General features: G+C 53.9%; 1 protein-coding gene and 1 long non-coding RNA gene across 4 annotated transcripts; one reads left to right on the forward strand and one right to left on the reverse strand.

The window, feature by feature from the left end:
* Positions 1-107: 107 nt before the first annotated feature.
* Positions 108-7,456, reverse strand: LOC114684688. Of its 2 annotated transcripts, XR_005090109.1 has the most exons (6): positions 7,358-7,456; positions 6,730-6,848; positions 4,151-4,282; positions 3,319-3,435; positions 3,031-3,084; positions 2,349-2,498 (listed from the first exon to the last, which is right to left on the reverse strand). It is a non-coding gene; the product is annotated as an uncharacterized LOC114684688 (long non-coding RNA). The 2 variants fall into 2 exon arrangements; XR_003733398.2 differs by lacking the exon at positions 3,031-3,084 and having other exon boundaries at positions 108-2,498; positions 7,358-7,454.
* Bcat2 (branched chain amino acid transaminase 2) lies at positions 2,706-14,020 on the forward strand. Of its 2 annotated transcripts, none has more exons than XM_028859228.2 (11): positions 2,706-2,811; positions 7,665-7,739; positions 8,004-8,207; positions 9,870-9,980; positions 10,066-10,185; positions 10,373-10,536; positions 12,191-12,333; positions 12,489-12,574; positions 12,782-12,922; positions 12,994-13,068; positions 13,634-14,020. In XM_028859228.2, the coding sequence occupies exons 1-11, from the start codon at positions 2,788-2,790 to the stop codon at positions 13,670-13,672; spliced, it is 1,182 nt and encodes a 393-aa protein (XP_028715061.1). In that variant the 5' UTR covers positions 2,706-2,787; the 3' UTR covers positions 13,673-14,020. The 2 variants fall into 2 exon arrangements, with proteins under 2 accessions (XP_028715061.1, XP_037055676.1); XM_037199781.1 differs by lacking the exon at positions 2,706-2,811 and adding an exon at positions 7,430-7,524.
* The last annotated feature ends 635 nt before the right edge of the window (positions 14,021-14,655 follow it).

Consider the following 14,655-nt stretch of genomic DNA (forward strand, 5'->3'; position numbering starts at 1 on the left):
TCCCCACCCCAAATTCCAACCTGCATCACCTACCTCCCAGGGTCCGCCCCAACACCTTAGACTCTACCCACTTATCATCGGTCCTGCACTCTTGAAAACAACTTGTATCCAGAAAGGAACTATCATATTTATTTCCTGTTCTTTACACAAGTCTGTCCACACTAGCATTGTCTCCTTCCCAGCTACCTTAGGCCACGTGGGTATTCCTGACCCCTGAAGAACTCCAGGAGACCTTGCAGCAGGAGCGAGAGGTGCTACCTTCTGTCGCTAGGGAGCGCAGTTCTGCTTCACCTGGGCGCAAATTAAAAGGCCCGCTGGGGAGAATAAATTAAGTGGTAATTGGTGGCTAATGAAGGAGCCTGCCTTTATTCTTGGCCCTTAGGGGAGAGGAGTTTTGCGCTCTTTGCCAGTGCGATAGTGAGGAGGCTGGAGGAAGAATCTTGAGCGCTGAGGTGGTGTGGAGTTGAGACATGTGGGTCAGAGGGAGGAGGCTGGGGCTTGCATTGCTGGGTTCGGGACTGAAGGACACTGCGGGGGTGCGCTGGGGAAAGAACAGGCCCTGGACACTCCCCAGGTTGGGCACGGGCGCAGCAGCGTTCCCCGCACCCCAGGTAGGGGGTGGAACTGCGAGGCTGCTGTGGATTGGCCAAGGCCGGGGTGTGCGGCAGTCGCTGATTGGCTGCGGCGGGGGCGGTTGCTGCTGTAGGGTCCACCCTGCAGTTCCGAGGAGGTGGCAGGGAGGAGGGAGGGCTGAGCAGCGGAGAGCCTGAGATCCGGGGAGGGGTGGGGTGTGTGGGGGTGAGGCGGGAGATGGCAGAGGCAGCGTCTGCGGGGGAGGGTGTGTGGTTTGGTTGCTGTGGCCTGGGGCAGTGTGAAGAACAGTATCGAGTGTTGGGATTTGGGAGTAGTGGTGGTTGTCGAGTCTGAGAACGTGCTGTAGAATTACATAGACATGGGCTAACCTGTGTATAGTGTGTGTGTGTGTGTGTGTGTTGTGTGTGTGTGTGAGAGAGAGAGAGAGAGAGAGAGAGAGAGAGAGAGAGAGAGAGAGAGAGAGGAGGGGGGCTATCCTGTGTATAGTGTGCGTGTGCGACTTCTGATTGGGAAGAACCTGTGGCAGTGACCAGGAAGCACAATACGGAATAACGCTGCCACAGTTTTAAATTGCAGGGTACAGCTGGGCTAGACAACTGTAACCCCTATGCTTGTGAAGTTGAGGCAGGAGGATGGCAAGCTTGGAGCCTGCCTGGATTACAGAGTGAGGCCCTGTCTAGATGTATTATGTGTGTATTAAGTAGGTTTTTAAATGATGCTGGCAGCAGAGAGCTCCTGATACACTAACTGCCCCTGAAACCCTAAAGTTGGGGAGCTGTGGATGGCGGGTGTGGCTCGGGCACCCAAGCCTACCAAGCTGTAGGGTGATGTGAGGGTCTGCAGTGAGCTGCTGAGAGACTCCAGCTTTCTTCTCTGAGGAGACTGAAGGAGGGCACAGTGACCTGTCATTATAGAGAACACGTTGTCTCCTCGTGCAGAGTGAGGAGTATTCTGTCCCCGTCCACCATCCTCTCCCAAAGTCCTGTTCTTTTTGTTTCATTTGTCTGAGACAGGAGACTAGCTCTCTCACCTAGGACGCTCTTACGTTTGCAGCAAATCTCCTGCCTCAGCTTTCAGAGGGTTGGTGCTACCAGGCCCAGCTTCCGAGGGCTTTTCTTTCTCTGCACCCGCTGACATTGACAGCGGGCTTGTCCTCTATCAGAGAACCGTGACCAAAAGACCGGTGACATCTGACCCTGCTCTGGTGACTTTGCCCTGACAAAGTTCCTCTGAAGATGCCTTTTTTGTTGTTTTATTTATTTTTAGATTTTTTTTTCATTTTCCCAGACAAGGTTTCTCATAGAGACTGTTATATAAATAATCCTGGCTGTCCTGGATCTCGCTCTGTAGACCAGGCTGGCCTCGAACCTCACAGAGATCCGCCTGCCTCTGCCTCCTGAGTGCTGGGATTAAAGGTGTTCACTACCACCCCCTGGCTAGAAAATATTACATTTTTATTTTTACGTGTATGAGTGTACTGCCTGCACATATGTAAGTGTGCCGTGTGCATGCCTGGTGCCTGCGGAGCTCAGAAGAGGTCGATGGATCCCTTGGAACTGGAGTTACAGACCGTTGGGAGCCACTGTGTGTCTACCAGGAACCAAACCCAGTCCTCTAGAAGAGCAGTCAGGGTTCTTAACTGTTGATCCCTCTTTCCAAGCCCTGTCTGTTTTGAGGGAGGGTCTCACTATATAGCCCTGGCTGGCCTGGAACTTATTAGGTGGACCAGGATGGCCTTGAACTCACAGAAACCCTCCTGCCTCTGCCTCTGAAGTGCTGGGATTAAAGACATGCTCCACTACACTCAGCAATCTAAATTTTTTAAAAGGTCTGGAGATGTAATTCCAGTGGTTAGAGAGCTTCTCCAACATACGTGAGGCCATGACTGGTTTAGTCTCCAAGTCCTGGAAAACAAAAGCCAAGGCAAATGCCTGGCTGGGCATGAGTGTGGCTGGGGCGGAGCAGGACAGGGTGGAGGGGCAAGATGGAGCGAGTGTATGACAAGGACTGTTCCAGGATTATGTTCTTTGCAGCAGAGCCTGGGTCCCTGGGGTCCTATAACTCAGGAAGGCCTGGCAGAAGTGAGGCCCGCAGAGAGCGGCCATCTGCGGGAGGGGGCGTGGCAGGGCGGGGCCGGAATGTCTTTCACCAGGCCGCGCCCCAGGCGCGCAGTTACCGGCCCAAGCACGGATCATGGCTGCAGCAGTACTACGGCAGGTGGGTGCGCGGCGGACCGGCGCTCCAGCCTCTGGGGAACCCGATGGGGGCACACTTCCGGATGGACCACTGGCGTGCAGCCTTTCCGGCTTGGCCTCGTTCCTCTGTGCCTCGGGTTCCGCTGCGGGACGCAGAGGCGGACGGGGCCCCGTGGAAAGGAGTGCCGGTCTTTTTAACGGGCGGCAGAGTGGGGAGACACGGCTAGGGTGCAGGGGGTACCTGATGCGAGGATCCTTGGACCGGGAGGTCGGAAGTGGGGAGCACGGAGGAGTGCTGTAGAGGGAGAAGCACGGGGTGGAGGGGATGTGAGGAAGTTTGGGCTGGGGCATGCAGCCCGCGGGTTTTTAGGGCCAGTCGCTCTTGTTCCTTTAGACAAGGGTCCCAGAGCTTCTGGGGCTTGGTGTATGACTAGGCACGGAGTCTTGGCTGGGAATTGGAACCAAGATCTTATTTCTTGGAACAAAAGACACATAAAGACGTGTGTAGTGTCTGCTTGAGGCTCCGTACCTGGTTTTGTAATCCGAAGCAAGCGTCTGTATGTCAGAGCGACACAGATCCTCCAGGCAAGAGTGTTTTGGTGCTTACCGATGGTGGCAAGCAGCAGAGTTTGGGAGATTCCATGATCTTAAGAGAACATGATTTACAAGTGAGGGCGCAAACAGCTGGGCCATTGGGAAAACGTTTGTTGTTAGCTCATTCCTGACGATCTGACACTCTTAGTCCGGGCTTGTGAATTCCTGAACAGACCTTTACATTTCCCAGTTCTTAACGATGAACAGAAATGTTCTAGACAGACACTGTCTTGGGACATGATAGGGACAACAATCTAGGCTCTGATGGTGTGGTGTTTTTGGATGGGTACGACTTTGCCATGCTGGGCCAGTCTCCAATTCTAATGGGACAGATCTGGGCTCTGAGGAAGATAGTTTTATCCTGTAATGTAGACGCTCCAAAACGAGCCTGCTCAGAGCTATGAGTGCCTGGAGGTAAGTGCCCACATGGGGAAATCCTGGATTATAAGGGAGACATTGCTGGCTGGGGATTGGCCAGGACTATCTTGTAGGGACTAGTCTAGATTGACATTGGAATAGTTCTTGGGTCTGAAAGAGACATCCCTCAGACTTGCCAAGGGAGAACATGTGTTTGGAATGGGGAGGAAACAGCCCTGTGTTAGGACAGCACATGGCTCTGCAGGGAACGGTCCTGAGGTGACAGGTTGTAATACAGAGAGCACTGGACTTTCTGCAAGTCTGATGGACGTATCACCTACCATCAGGACGGCCTGGGCTATGGAAGAGCAGTTCTGGAATCTGATGAGAGCATGGTGTAGGACAGTTACCTGGGACAGGGCAGCACTGTACAGTGGTCTTCGTACTTTGCTGACCTGTGGTGGAGGATGGAGCTTTGACAAGACCACCCCTGACCTTTGATGGACATCTGGGCTGTGTTGAGGTTCAGCGTTCGGGGCTGCCTGGGACATGAAGAGAACACCACCATGTCAAACAGAACCCTGCCCTGCACACTCGCCTTTAACTTTTAACTCCGCTTCTCTCCCGATTACACTTCATTCCTGCAGCCCACCTGCCACTTGGGTCCCTCCTTTGGACTTAATTCCCAAAGTGTAGTGTGTGTGGGGGGGTGTTCTTTGAACCCAGAGCAAACTGCGGCCTTAGAATTGCTCCAAGGAGAAGCGAAGAGCACATCACTGTCACCAAGGCTCTGTGGCCAGTTCAGACTGATCTCTGGGCCTTGGCATAGTGCCTTCTCTGTGCCGCGAGGCCTCTAGAACGTGTGCTCTTCCTGCCTCAGCCTCCAAAGCTCTGTGACTGAGGTGTGTGCCGTCAAACCCAGTTTAGAATTTCTCTGCTTCTCCCTCCTCCTGGTGTTACTCACCTGCCCCGTTCCCTGCTACATTTTTATTTATTCCGTATGTGCACGTGTGTGGACCCACGTGTGTCATGGTGCCTGTGTGGAGGTCAGAGGATAATGAGTCAGTTCTGTCCTTCCATTGGCTAGGAGTGGGTTCCAGGTACTAAGCTCAGGTCCTCAGGCTTGTGGACAGGTGTCCTTACCCAGTAAGTCACCTCAATAGCCCTCTCTTTGTAATCCTATCTATTTTGACATCTCTTGGCCTCCATTTCTTTCTTTCTTTTTGTGCCTGTCCTGGATCTCACTCTGTAGACCAGGCTTGCCTCAAACTCACAGAGATCCGCCTGCCTCTGCCTCCCGAGTGCTGGGATTAAAGGTGTGCGCCACCACCACCTGGCTCTTTTCTTTTTGAGACAGGTTCTCAAAATGTAGACCATGCTGGCTTTGACTCAGAGATCTGCCTGTCCCTGTCTCCTCAGTAATGAGATAAAAGGGGTGTACCCCAGCACCCTGCTCCTTCATTTCATTATTATTGAGACAGCATCTTATCTAAGCTAGGCTGGCCTCAAACTTGCTACATAGTCAAGGATGGCCTTGGATTCCTGATCCTCCTTTTTCTACTTCCCAAGTGCTGGGACTGCAAAGCTTATGTGCTGCCAGGAAGAAATGAACCCAGGGACTCCTGCATCCTAGGCAAGCATTCTACCAACTAAATAAACCCCCAGCTCCATTTTTTTTTTCATTTCTTCATCTCAATATCTCTTTTCTGCATTGTTCAGCTTTTCTGGCTCACTCTATTAAACCATTTTTTTTTTTTGTTCCCTCTGCTCCTGCCTCCACACAGGCTGCCCTACCCAGTGTACGGTCTTCCCCGTCCTGTGAGTGTCTGATGCGGGTGGTAGTGTCGGGCAAGCTTCATGTCACCATCCAGAGACATAGGGGAGGTTGTCAACCTCACATCACCCCAGAAGCCCTCGGTCACCACACCATTAAGACCATATCTGAGGGCTGGGAGACATGGGCACAGTTGTGAAAGTACTTGCCACATGAGCATGGAAACCTGAGTTTGTCCCTGGAACCCAAGTGAAAAAAAAAAAAAAATAGGTGCGGTGACTCACTGTTAAAATATCGTCATTGGCTGGGCAGTGGTGACACACACCTTTAGTCCCAGCACTCGGGAGGTACAGGCAGGCGATCTCTGTGAGTTCGAGACCAGCCTGGTTTAGAGAGGGAGATCTAGGACAGGCACCAAAACTACAAAGAGAAACCCTGTCTCGAAAAACCAAAAAAAAAAAGCATATATATGTCATCATCATTGGTGAGATAGAGACAGGAGGTTCCTGAACCAAGTTGGTAAGCTCCAGAACCCAATCATAGTGCCTGTCTCAAAAAGCAGGATGGGCTCTGGAGTGAGGGTAGCACACACCTTTAATCCCAGCACTCGGGAGGCAGAGACTGGTGGATCTCTGAGTTCAAGGCCAGCCTGGTCTACAGAGTGAGATCCAGGACTGCCAGGACAATGCAGTAAGACCCTGTCTCAAAACAAAAACCAGGAGGGAGGGGGGCTGGAAATGTGTCTCAGTGGTTAAGGGCATTGGCTGCTCTTCCAGAGAACAATTTCTAGCACCCACAAGGCAGCTCACAAGTGTCTGCAACTTAAGTTCTATTGGATGGTGACTCCCTTACACAGACATCTGCAGACCAGACACCAGTGCACATAAAACAAAACAAAAACCAGGATGGATATCACCTGAGCAATGACGTCTGAATGTGCGCGAGACACACACACACACACACACACACACACACATGGAATTTATCTGAGCCAGGTGTGGCTCACATTCCTATCATCCCAGCTAGTGCAGAGTCTGAGGAAAGAAAATCATGACTTCAAGCCCTGGGCTACAGAGTGAGTTTGAGGGTGGTGGGCAATTTAGTGAGACTCTGTCCCAGCCTCCCTCCCCTCAAAAGAAAGAAAGGAAGGAAGAAAGAGAAAGAAAGAAAGTCTGCTTCTGGCCCAGACTCATCCACATGGCATCCAGGACTCACCTACTGACCTGTGACCTCTGCTGGACCCCCTCATCTCATTGGCCATCATCAGCTCTCCCAGCAGGAGCAGGCTATTTTCCTGTCTTCCTCAAACTCAGGACCCGATGCTTCTCCATGGTCTGCAGAGAAAAGCATGAAGTCAGAGGTCAACAGGAAGGGGCCTCCTGTGCATAACTAGTTCTGCATTCCATGTAACCTCGGGGAGGATCAGCAGAGATCTGTGCATTGAGTCTGGCCAAGGGCAAGCACAAGGTGCTCTTCAGCCGTTGACCGTGAAGAGCACAGCACTGGCTGCCCCCGGTGAGGGTGTTCCAGCTGGGTGCCCGGGGTTGTAGCAACTCTTTAGATATTCCCAAAGAGTAAGCATTAGGACCCTATGTCTGAGGGAGGAGGGCTGGAATCTAGCACTTGTGGGTCTGAGGGAGGAAGATTAAGGAGGACCACTGGGTCTGAAGGAGGAGGGCTGGAGTCTGAAGCTCTGGGTTTGATGGAGAAGCACATGGCCTTTAGGCCTGGCTCTGAGGGAGGAGGTCCGGGGTCTGGGCTGCTCACTTCAGGGATAAACAGGACCTATTCTTTTCTAACTCTCCTCAGGTTTTGGGCCCCCAGACCAGGAGTATCCCCTTACCTGCTCACTGTCCCTGGTCGTTGTCTAAGCTGGTAACAAGCTGCGGCCAAAGTTCTCTAGTAGGAGGCACGCCTCTCTCGACTTTGCCCTGCATGGTGGAGGGGCAGGAGCTGACTTTGGTCTTTCTAGGGATAGTCATCCTGATAGGGACTTGGGCAGAGCACAGGGTCTGTCTGTCTAGAATGTGCTGGAACTGTGACAGAGCCAGCCTCTTGGGTCTCCCAAACAAGAGGGGGCAGGTGGGTGCCAGGGCCCCTGCTCTTCCTGCCTCTTGCCTTGGTCATATTTATTTCTCTCCCCACCCCAGGTCTGGGCTCAAAAACTTCTCCCTGTCCCCTGGCTTCTATGTGGGCCCAGAAGATGTGTGTCCTCCAACTTCAAGGTAAGAGGGGTCCAGGGGAGGAAGCCTGGGGTCTGTCCGCTGTGTCAGAGGGAGGCAGGGTCTCATCTCTCTCTCTCTGGGGTCGACTAGGCTTCTGCTCTCAGGTGGTGTAAAGAGGATAGCGCTGCGTTTCTCAGAAGCCTCATGGCTCCTGGTCCCCGGTGGGCCTGAGGCGGGGCCATGGGAGCTCTAGTCTCTCGGGTTGGGGACTGCCGTCCCCTCTGTTGATGTTGTTTGTTGTTGTTTTGTTTTGTTTCCTTTCAGGCTGCAGACCTCCAGGTTCAGGTGACCAGAGAGCCGCAGAAGAAGCCGAACCCTAGCCAGCCACTGCTATTTGGAAAGACATTCACAGACCACATGCTGATGGTGGAGTGGAGCAGGGGGACGGGCTGGGGCCCTCCCAGGATCCAGCCCTTCCAGAACCTCACGCTGCACCCAGCCTGCTCCGCCCTGCACTACTCTCTGCAGGTGGGCCAGCTGCCCCTGCTGCCCACCCTCCTGCGCCATCTTCTCTCTGCTTGGCACCTGACTGAGTTGCACGTGTCTTCCTCTGTGGATCTGTCTTCTTTTCCTGAGGTCACCTGGGTTCTGGGGCCTCAGTTCCTAAGATGAACAGATCTTGGCTTTGTTGGAACTCTGTGCTCTGAAAGAAAGTGGGGTTCAGGTAAAGATAAAAACAGGACAGGGCGGCTTATGCAGTCAGAAGAGCTGGGTTGGCAGACACCGTGGGGTCTCAGAGTGGCAGAGGAGGCCTAGGATGTCATGAGAGCCACAGAGAGGAGGGGCTTTGGAGGAGCCTGGCTGTAGTAAGGCCTCTGCAGGCCCTGTGGGAAGTAGTATAGTTCCAGCATTCAGGAGGTCGAGGCAGGAGGACTACTGTGATTTGGAGGCTAGCCAGGGCTATAGCTGGAATTGAACATTTCCTGTGACATTCCTTAAGGAGTCTGCCCGTCTTTGTTGCCGAAGTTTATTCCATCCGACAGTAGGTCTCATTAGACAGTGCCTACTGTGGGACACTTGGGTTCTTCTCAGCCCCGAGGTGTTCTAAGGAATGTTGCAATAACAACCAGGTGCCCATATTGCTTCCTCTAAATGCAAGTGTATCTCTGCCCAGTGCCTAGAGCTAGTGAGGCAAAGGGCACCTGTGCCTTGAACAGTGTTACTGCATTCTTCTCTGTAGAACTTGTACCAGATTCCACACTCACTGCCCAAGCCTGTTTCCCAGAAAGAAGCCTCGCCAAACTTGTAAAATTCTTCCAATCGCCAAAGAGCTTTTAAAAGTTCTCAAAGTGACCGGGCAGTAGTGGCACATGCCTTTAATCCCAGCACTCGGGAGGCAGAGACAGGCAGATCTCGTGAGTTCGAGGCCAGCCTAGTCTACAGAGTGAGATCCAGGACAGCCAGAGCTACACAGAGAAACTCTGTCTCGAAAAAAAAAGACAACAACAACAAAATTTCTCAAAGTGATTTTTTTTTTTCCCTGTATGAGTGTGGAGGCAGAGATTGACAGCAAGTGTCTTTCTCAAATGCTCTGCAGCCTGTTTGAGGCAAGGTCTTTCCCTTCCTTTCCTCCCTCCCTCCCTCCTTCCTCTCTCTTTCTTCCTTTCTTTCTTCATTCCTTCGTTCCTTCCTTCCTTCCTTCCTTTCTTTCTTTCTAGACAGGATTTCTCTGTGTAGCTTTGGAGCCTGTCCTAGAACTCACTCTGTAGCCCAGGCTGGCCTCGAACTCACAGAGATCTGCCTGGCTCTGCCTCCCAGAGTGCTGGGATTAAAGGCGTGGGCCACCACTGCCGGGTTTAGGAAACTTTGTGCCCGGCTTAGGAAAACTTTGTATATTGTGAGCTTTTTTTTTTTCTTGTGTGGGGTGATTTTGAGACAGGATCTCACCCTGTGGGTCAGGCTTCTCTCAAGCTGGCCTTAACTGGGCATGCTCCTGCCTCTGCCCCCTGTGTAGTTGAGGTAACAGGCTTGAACTCCATGGCTGCCTGGCCCTGTGCTTTCTGAAGTCTCCGAGTCTTGGTCTCCATCACTCTGCCCTTCTGTCTCCGTTTGTATCTATGTGTCTCGCGCTATCTTGATGCTGGGACGTGGCCCTGAGCACACCTCCTCCTCCCCCTGTCTGTCCTGCAGCTCTTCGAGGGCTTGAAAGCATACAAAGGCAGGGACCGGCAGGTACGCCTCTTCCGGCCATGGCTCAACATGGACAGGATGCTACGTTCTGCAAGGCGCCTCTGTTTGCCAGTGAGTGGCCAGGCTGCCCTAGAAGGAGAGAGGGCAGGGGTGGTTGGGGAAATCTGGACCCCTGACTCCTATGGGATCCACGCAGGACTTTGACAAGCAGGAGTTGCTGGAGTGCATCCGACGGCTCATTGAGGTGGACAAGGACTGGGTTCCTGATGGCAACGGAACCAGCCTCTATGTGCGGCCTGTGCTGATTGGGAATGAGGTGGGCATTGCTTCGGGAGCTGCTAGCGTGGGGCCATGCACATCCACATCTGTGTCAGAGGGACAGAAAGGCTGAGCCTGGACCCCGGGTTCTGAGGGAGGAGGTTGGGCCTAGAGCTCCGAGTCTAAGGGAGGAGGAGGCTGGAGTGTGGACCCCCTGGTCTGATGCTGCCCTGTGCACACCGTAGCCCTCGCTGGGTGTTGGCCTGGTCACACAAGCCCTCCTGTTCGTCATTCTTTGTCCTGTGGGATCCTATTTCCCTGGAGACTCCATGACCCCTGTCTCTCTCCTGGCTGACCCCACATTCATCAGAGCCTGGATGGGTGGGGTCGGCGACTACAAGCTGGGGGGGTAAGTAGCTCCCCACATCCGTAAGTAGTTGTGTTCTGTGGGGGGGGTGCTATAAAAAGGTGAGCCATAGTGCTCCCACACTGCTTGGTCGGTCTGTGCCTGGGTTCTGGGTGGGAAGCTGTTGTCACTGACTCTGTAGTTGGGCTCTGGGCTTTCTTTGTGTCCTTTGTGATCCTTGGTGTCTGCAACTAAAAACAGAGGAGGATGGGGTGCCTTCCTTTGGACAAATGAGCTCAGAGATGGAAGCAGGAAAGCCGAGCCCGAGCCCATGGAAGCCTCTAGAAAGCAGGATTGCCCCAGCCCTTTTTTCCCTGCCTTGATACCTGTGTGGAGCGGTCCCCATGCTTAGCTCCCTGTCACTTGGCCCTCAGTCCCCATTCTCACCTCTGGGCTTCCCACCGGTCAGTGTTGCCCAAGGCCTTGGCACAGGGTATTGTGAGGTGGCTGAGCCTCCCGGGGTCAGGTGAGGTGCAGGCGACTGACTGGCAATGCTGGAACAAGGAGGTGTGGCCACGCAGGGGGGCTCCTCGGGTCCTCTCAGAACAGCACGAGGTCTTCCTGGTATCAGCCCTGAGCTGGCTGCAGCTGGGCTGCTGGGAACGCTAGCGTCCAGGTCTACAGGAGCTCTAAGGCAGGGTTCACAGAGCCGTGTGAAGCTCTGCGTAAGAGGTGGCTTCATTTGTGGTTTCTTGGCTACAGAGGTAGTGGGAGAAGCCAGGCATGGTGGCAGACAGCCATGTGTGCCATGTAGGCACCATCCTCAACCAGCCGAGGCGGGGAGACTCTAAAAGGAAGCTGGGGGACAAGGACCAGCAGTAGAGCCCCTGCCTGGGATCCCCAGAGAGGGGTTGGGGATGGAGTTCAGTGATAGAGTGTTTATCTAGCATGTGAACGGTCCTGAGTTCAAACCCTACCACCCAAAGAAAGAAAGAGGGGGCACTGGTTCTCTCACTCTGGGCCCTGGTAAATGGGTTGGTGGGATAGGATCACAGTTGGCACAAGGGAGGCAAAGAAGACCAGTGTTCGCACAAGGCTCAGAACGTGGCTTGGGATCCTGTCCTGAGACAGTGGGAGCCTGGGGCGACGTAGGAGTGAGTAAGAGGTGAAGTCTGGTACCGGTAACACCCTGAGGTTAAAACAGGATGAAAGCCAGTGTGGGCTGCGTAGCTGGGATCCCACTTGGGAGGTGGGGACAGGCTTCAGCTACATGGTGCTTTTGAAGCCACTTCTGCTCAAAGAGACCAGCTGGGTGTGGTGACACATGTCGTCTTTAATCCCAGCAATACAGATGCACAGGCAGCCTGGTCTACAGAGTGAGTTCCAGGACAGCCGGGGCTACACAGAGAAACCCTGTCTCAAAAACCAAGAAAAAAAAAAGAAAAGTGGAGTAAAATAAGCCAAACCACCGGCATCACTATGGCCTAATCTAAATACTCTGGGGTAGAGAGAGGAGGTGCTGGAGGGGCAGGAAAGGGGGCCCACTGCCCACACAGGGCCCCAACCTTGACCCCAACTGTGAGGTTAAGAATTCTGTCTTGCAGGTTTGGGGAGCCCTCGCAGGAGTGCTGTAAGTCGGGGAAGGAGACTCCTTCCTTGGCTGTGTTGTGGGGAGTGTGGGGGATTCTCTGCCCAGTCTGACCAGGCTGCCCTCTAGGAATTATGGGCCCACTGTGGCTGTGCAGCAAGAAGCCCAGAAGAAGGGCTGCGAGCAAGTCCTCTGGCTGTACGGGCCGGACCACCAGCTCACCGAGGTGGGCACCATGAACATCTTCGTCTACTGGACTCACGAGGACGGGGGTGAGCTGCTTGTGAGGCAACCCACACCCTGCATGATGGCCTGCCTGACTCCTACCGGTTGCAAGGTCTACGGGTCCTGGGCAGGTTGCTTCTGAAAGAAAGGGGGGATCACTTCGGGTGGGAGGCGATGACACCCATCTTCATCCCTGATTTAGTACTGGAGCTGGTGACTCCGCCACTGGACGGCATCATCCTGCCTGGAGTGGTTCGACAAAGCCTGCTGGACCTGGCTAGGACTTGGGTAGGACCTGCATCTTGGGACCATAGCATCTGAGCCTTGTCGCTGTGGGGGGGGGGGCAGCTGGGCCAAGGCCATGCCCTCTCTTCTCTGGGTCTGGCTCCCACGCTTGGGCCTCTGTCTTTCCCCGCAGCCTTAGGAGGGAGTGACGGTGGTCCGCCACGGGGCAGGAGTATGGGGACTGGAGTGTTTCTGGCCCCTTGTTTGCAGGGTGAGTTCCGGGTGGCAGAGCGCAAGGTCACCATGAAGGAACTGCAGCGGGCGCTGGAGGAGGGCCGGGTGCGGGAAGTCTTCGGCTCAGGCACGGCTTGTCAGGTCTGCCCCGTGCATCAAATCCTCTACGAAGGGAAGGTGAGGCGGAGATGCCGGGGGAGGTGGGAGGGAAAGGGGGGCGCCCCATCCTCATGGCTCCTTTTCCGCAGCAACTCCACATTCCCACCATGGAGAACGGGCCGGAGCTCATCCTGCGCTTCCAGAAGGAGCTGAAGGCTATTCAGGTGAGCTCATGAGCCCGGGAGCAACAGCTCTCATAATGGGTCCTGCCCCCTGAATACCTGTGGCCAGAAGCAGAGGCATTTTCTGTGCTCCAGGCAGACCCCTTTCTATGAGTCTCTGCGGCTCTGGGTCCTGAAGAGATAACCCTTTTTTCATGAGCCTCCCACGAGTCCCTGGGGCCCTGGGCTGTCCCTATGGCATGATGAGCCGTCCTCCCTTCCCCTCCATGGCCTGGAGTATTCCCATTCTTGTGAGCGAGAGCTTCCAGAGGACCTCTGGGCTCACTTCCTGGTGAGCTAGACCTGAGGTGACTGGGTATCCTGGCCCCCGAGCTGGCGCCTAGCACTATACATTTGAGCTGAAAATGCCTTTTCCCAAGAGCCTTCAAGGCTTTGCAACTCCCTGCCTTGATGTCCCTCTGGAGTTGTTGGCGGGCCTCTGAGTCTAGGACTACACTTCCCATGAGGCACTGAGGCGCAGCTCTGTGAGCTGTCAGTTGCGACGTTGCGGAGCCTGCTGGGAGTTGTAGTGCAGCTGCCTCACTGCAGCAACTCCGTTGTCCGGCAGTACGGAGCCAGTGCCCACGATTGGATGTTTCCGGTGTGACGCTGCCAGCTGTGCCCTCACGGATTGGATCCGCGGACCTATAGCATCCAGTCCAGAGTCCGCGCCTCTCAGAGACTCACGAGAAGTGCAATAGAAAAAGGTCTGGCCAGACACCTGGGTCTCTGGCGCCCTCGCGTGGTCACTACACTCCAAAGCCTTAAGGGCGGGACCCAGACAATTTGAACCCCGCCTCAAGGGTTGGGTCTCAGGGCTCAGATGCCTCAGCTGCTTTGAAGGGGGAACCTTGGCATATCATTATCAAGCTGGATCCCCGGTGCTCTCCATGATTCATTTTTTCCTCCTCTCTGCCCTTGCTGCAATTTTGAAATAAAATGCCAAAGAACAAGATATTGTCATGTTCAAAGCGCCGCTCTGGGACCCTAGGGGCTCAGCACATTTTATTATCAGGGATTCAGCAAGGAGACGTCTCTGACCTGAGGGTTCCTTCTGTACTCTAGTACTGAACCCCACTTACTGGATTCTTCCTGCTACACCAGATCTCTCAAGGGTCTTTTCTCTTCTTACAGGGCATTGGTGCCCAAGCCCTGTTCCTGGAGCCCTTGATGGCTCTGTCCTTTCTTGGTCCTCCTTGGCCTGACCTCCCAGCCTGGTCTTCTGCCTGTCTCTATGTCCCAGCTTGCTCTTTGTCTTCCTGGACTTCATATGCTCCCATCAGACACCAAAGGCTGTTTGTATAATTGTGCCTATCTTGGGGTTTCTAACAACTCTTATAAAGTAAAACATTTCATTGGGTGGCTCCCTTGCTGTTCAGAGGTTTAGTCCATTATCATCATGCCATGAAGCATGTCGGCATGTAGGCAGACATGGTGCTGGAGTAGTAGCTGAGAATTCTATATCTTGCAGGCAACAGGAAGTCAACTGAGACACTGGGCAGTATCCTGAGCATAGGAAACCTCAAAGCCCACCCCCACAATGCACACTTCCTCTTTTTTATTTTTATTTTATTTGCATTGGTGTTTTCC

The sequence above is a fragment of the Peromyscus leucopus genome, chromosome 1 (assembly GCF_004664715.2).
Source record: "Peromyscus leucopus breed LL Stock chromosome 1, UCI_PerLeu_2.1, whole genome shotgun sequence".
Taxonomy (NCBI): Eukaryota; Metazoa; Chordata; class Mammalia; order Rodentia; family Cricetidae; genus Peromyscus; species Peromyscus leucopus.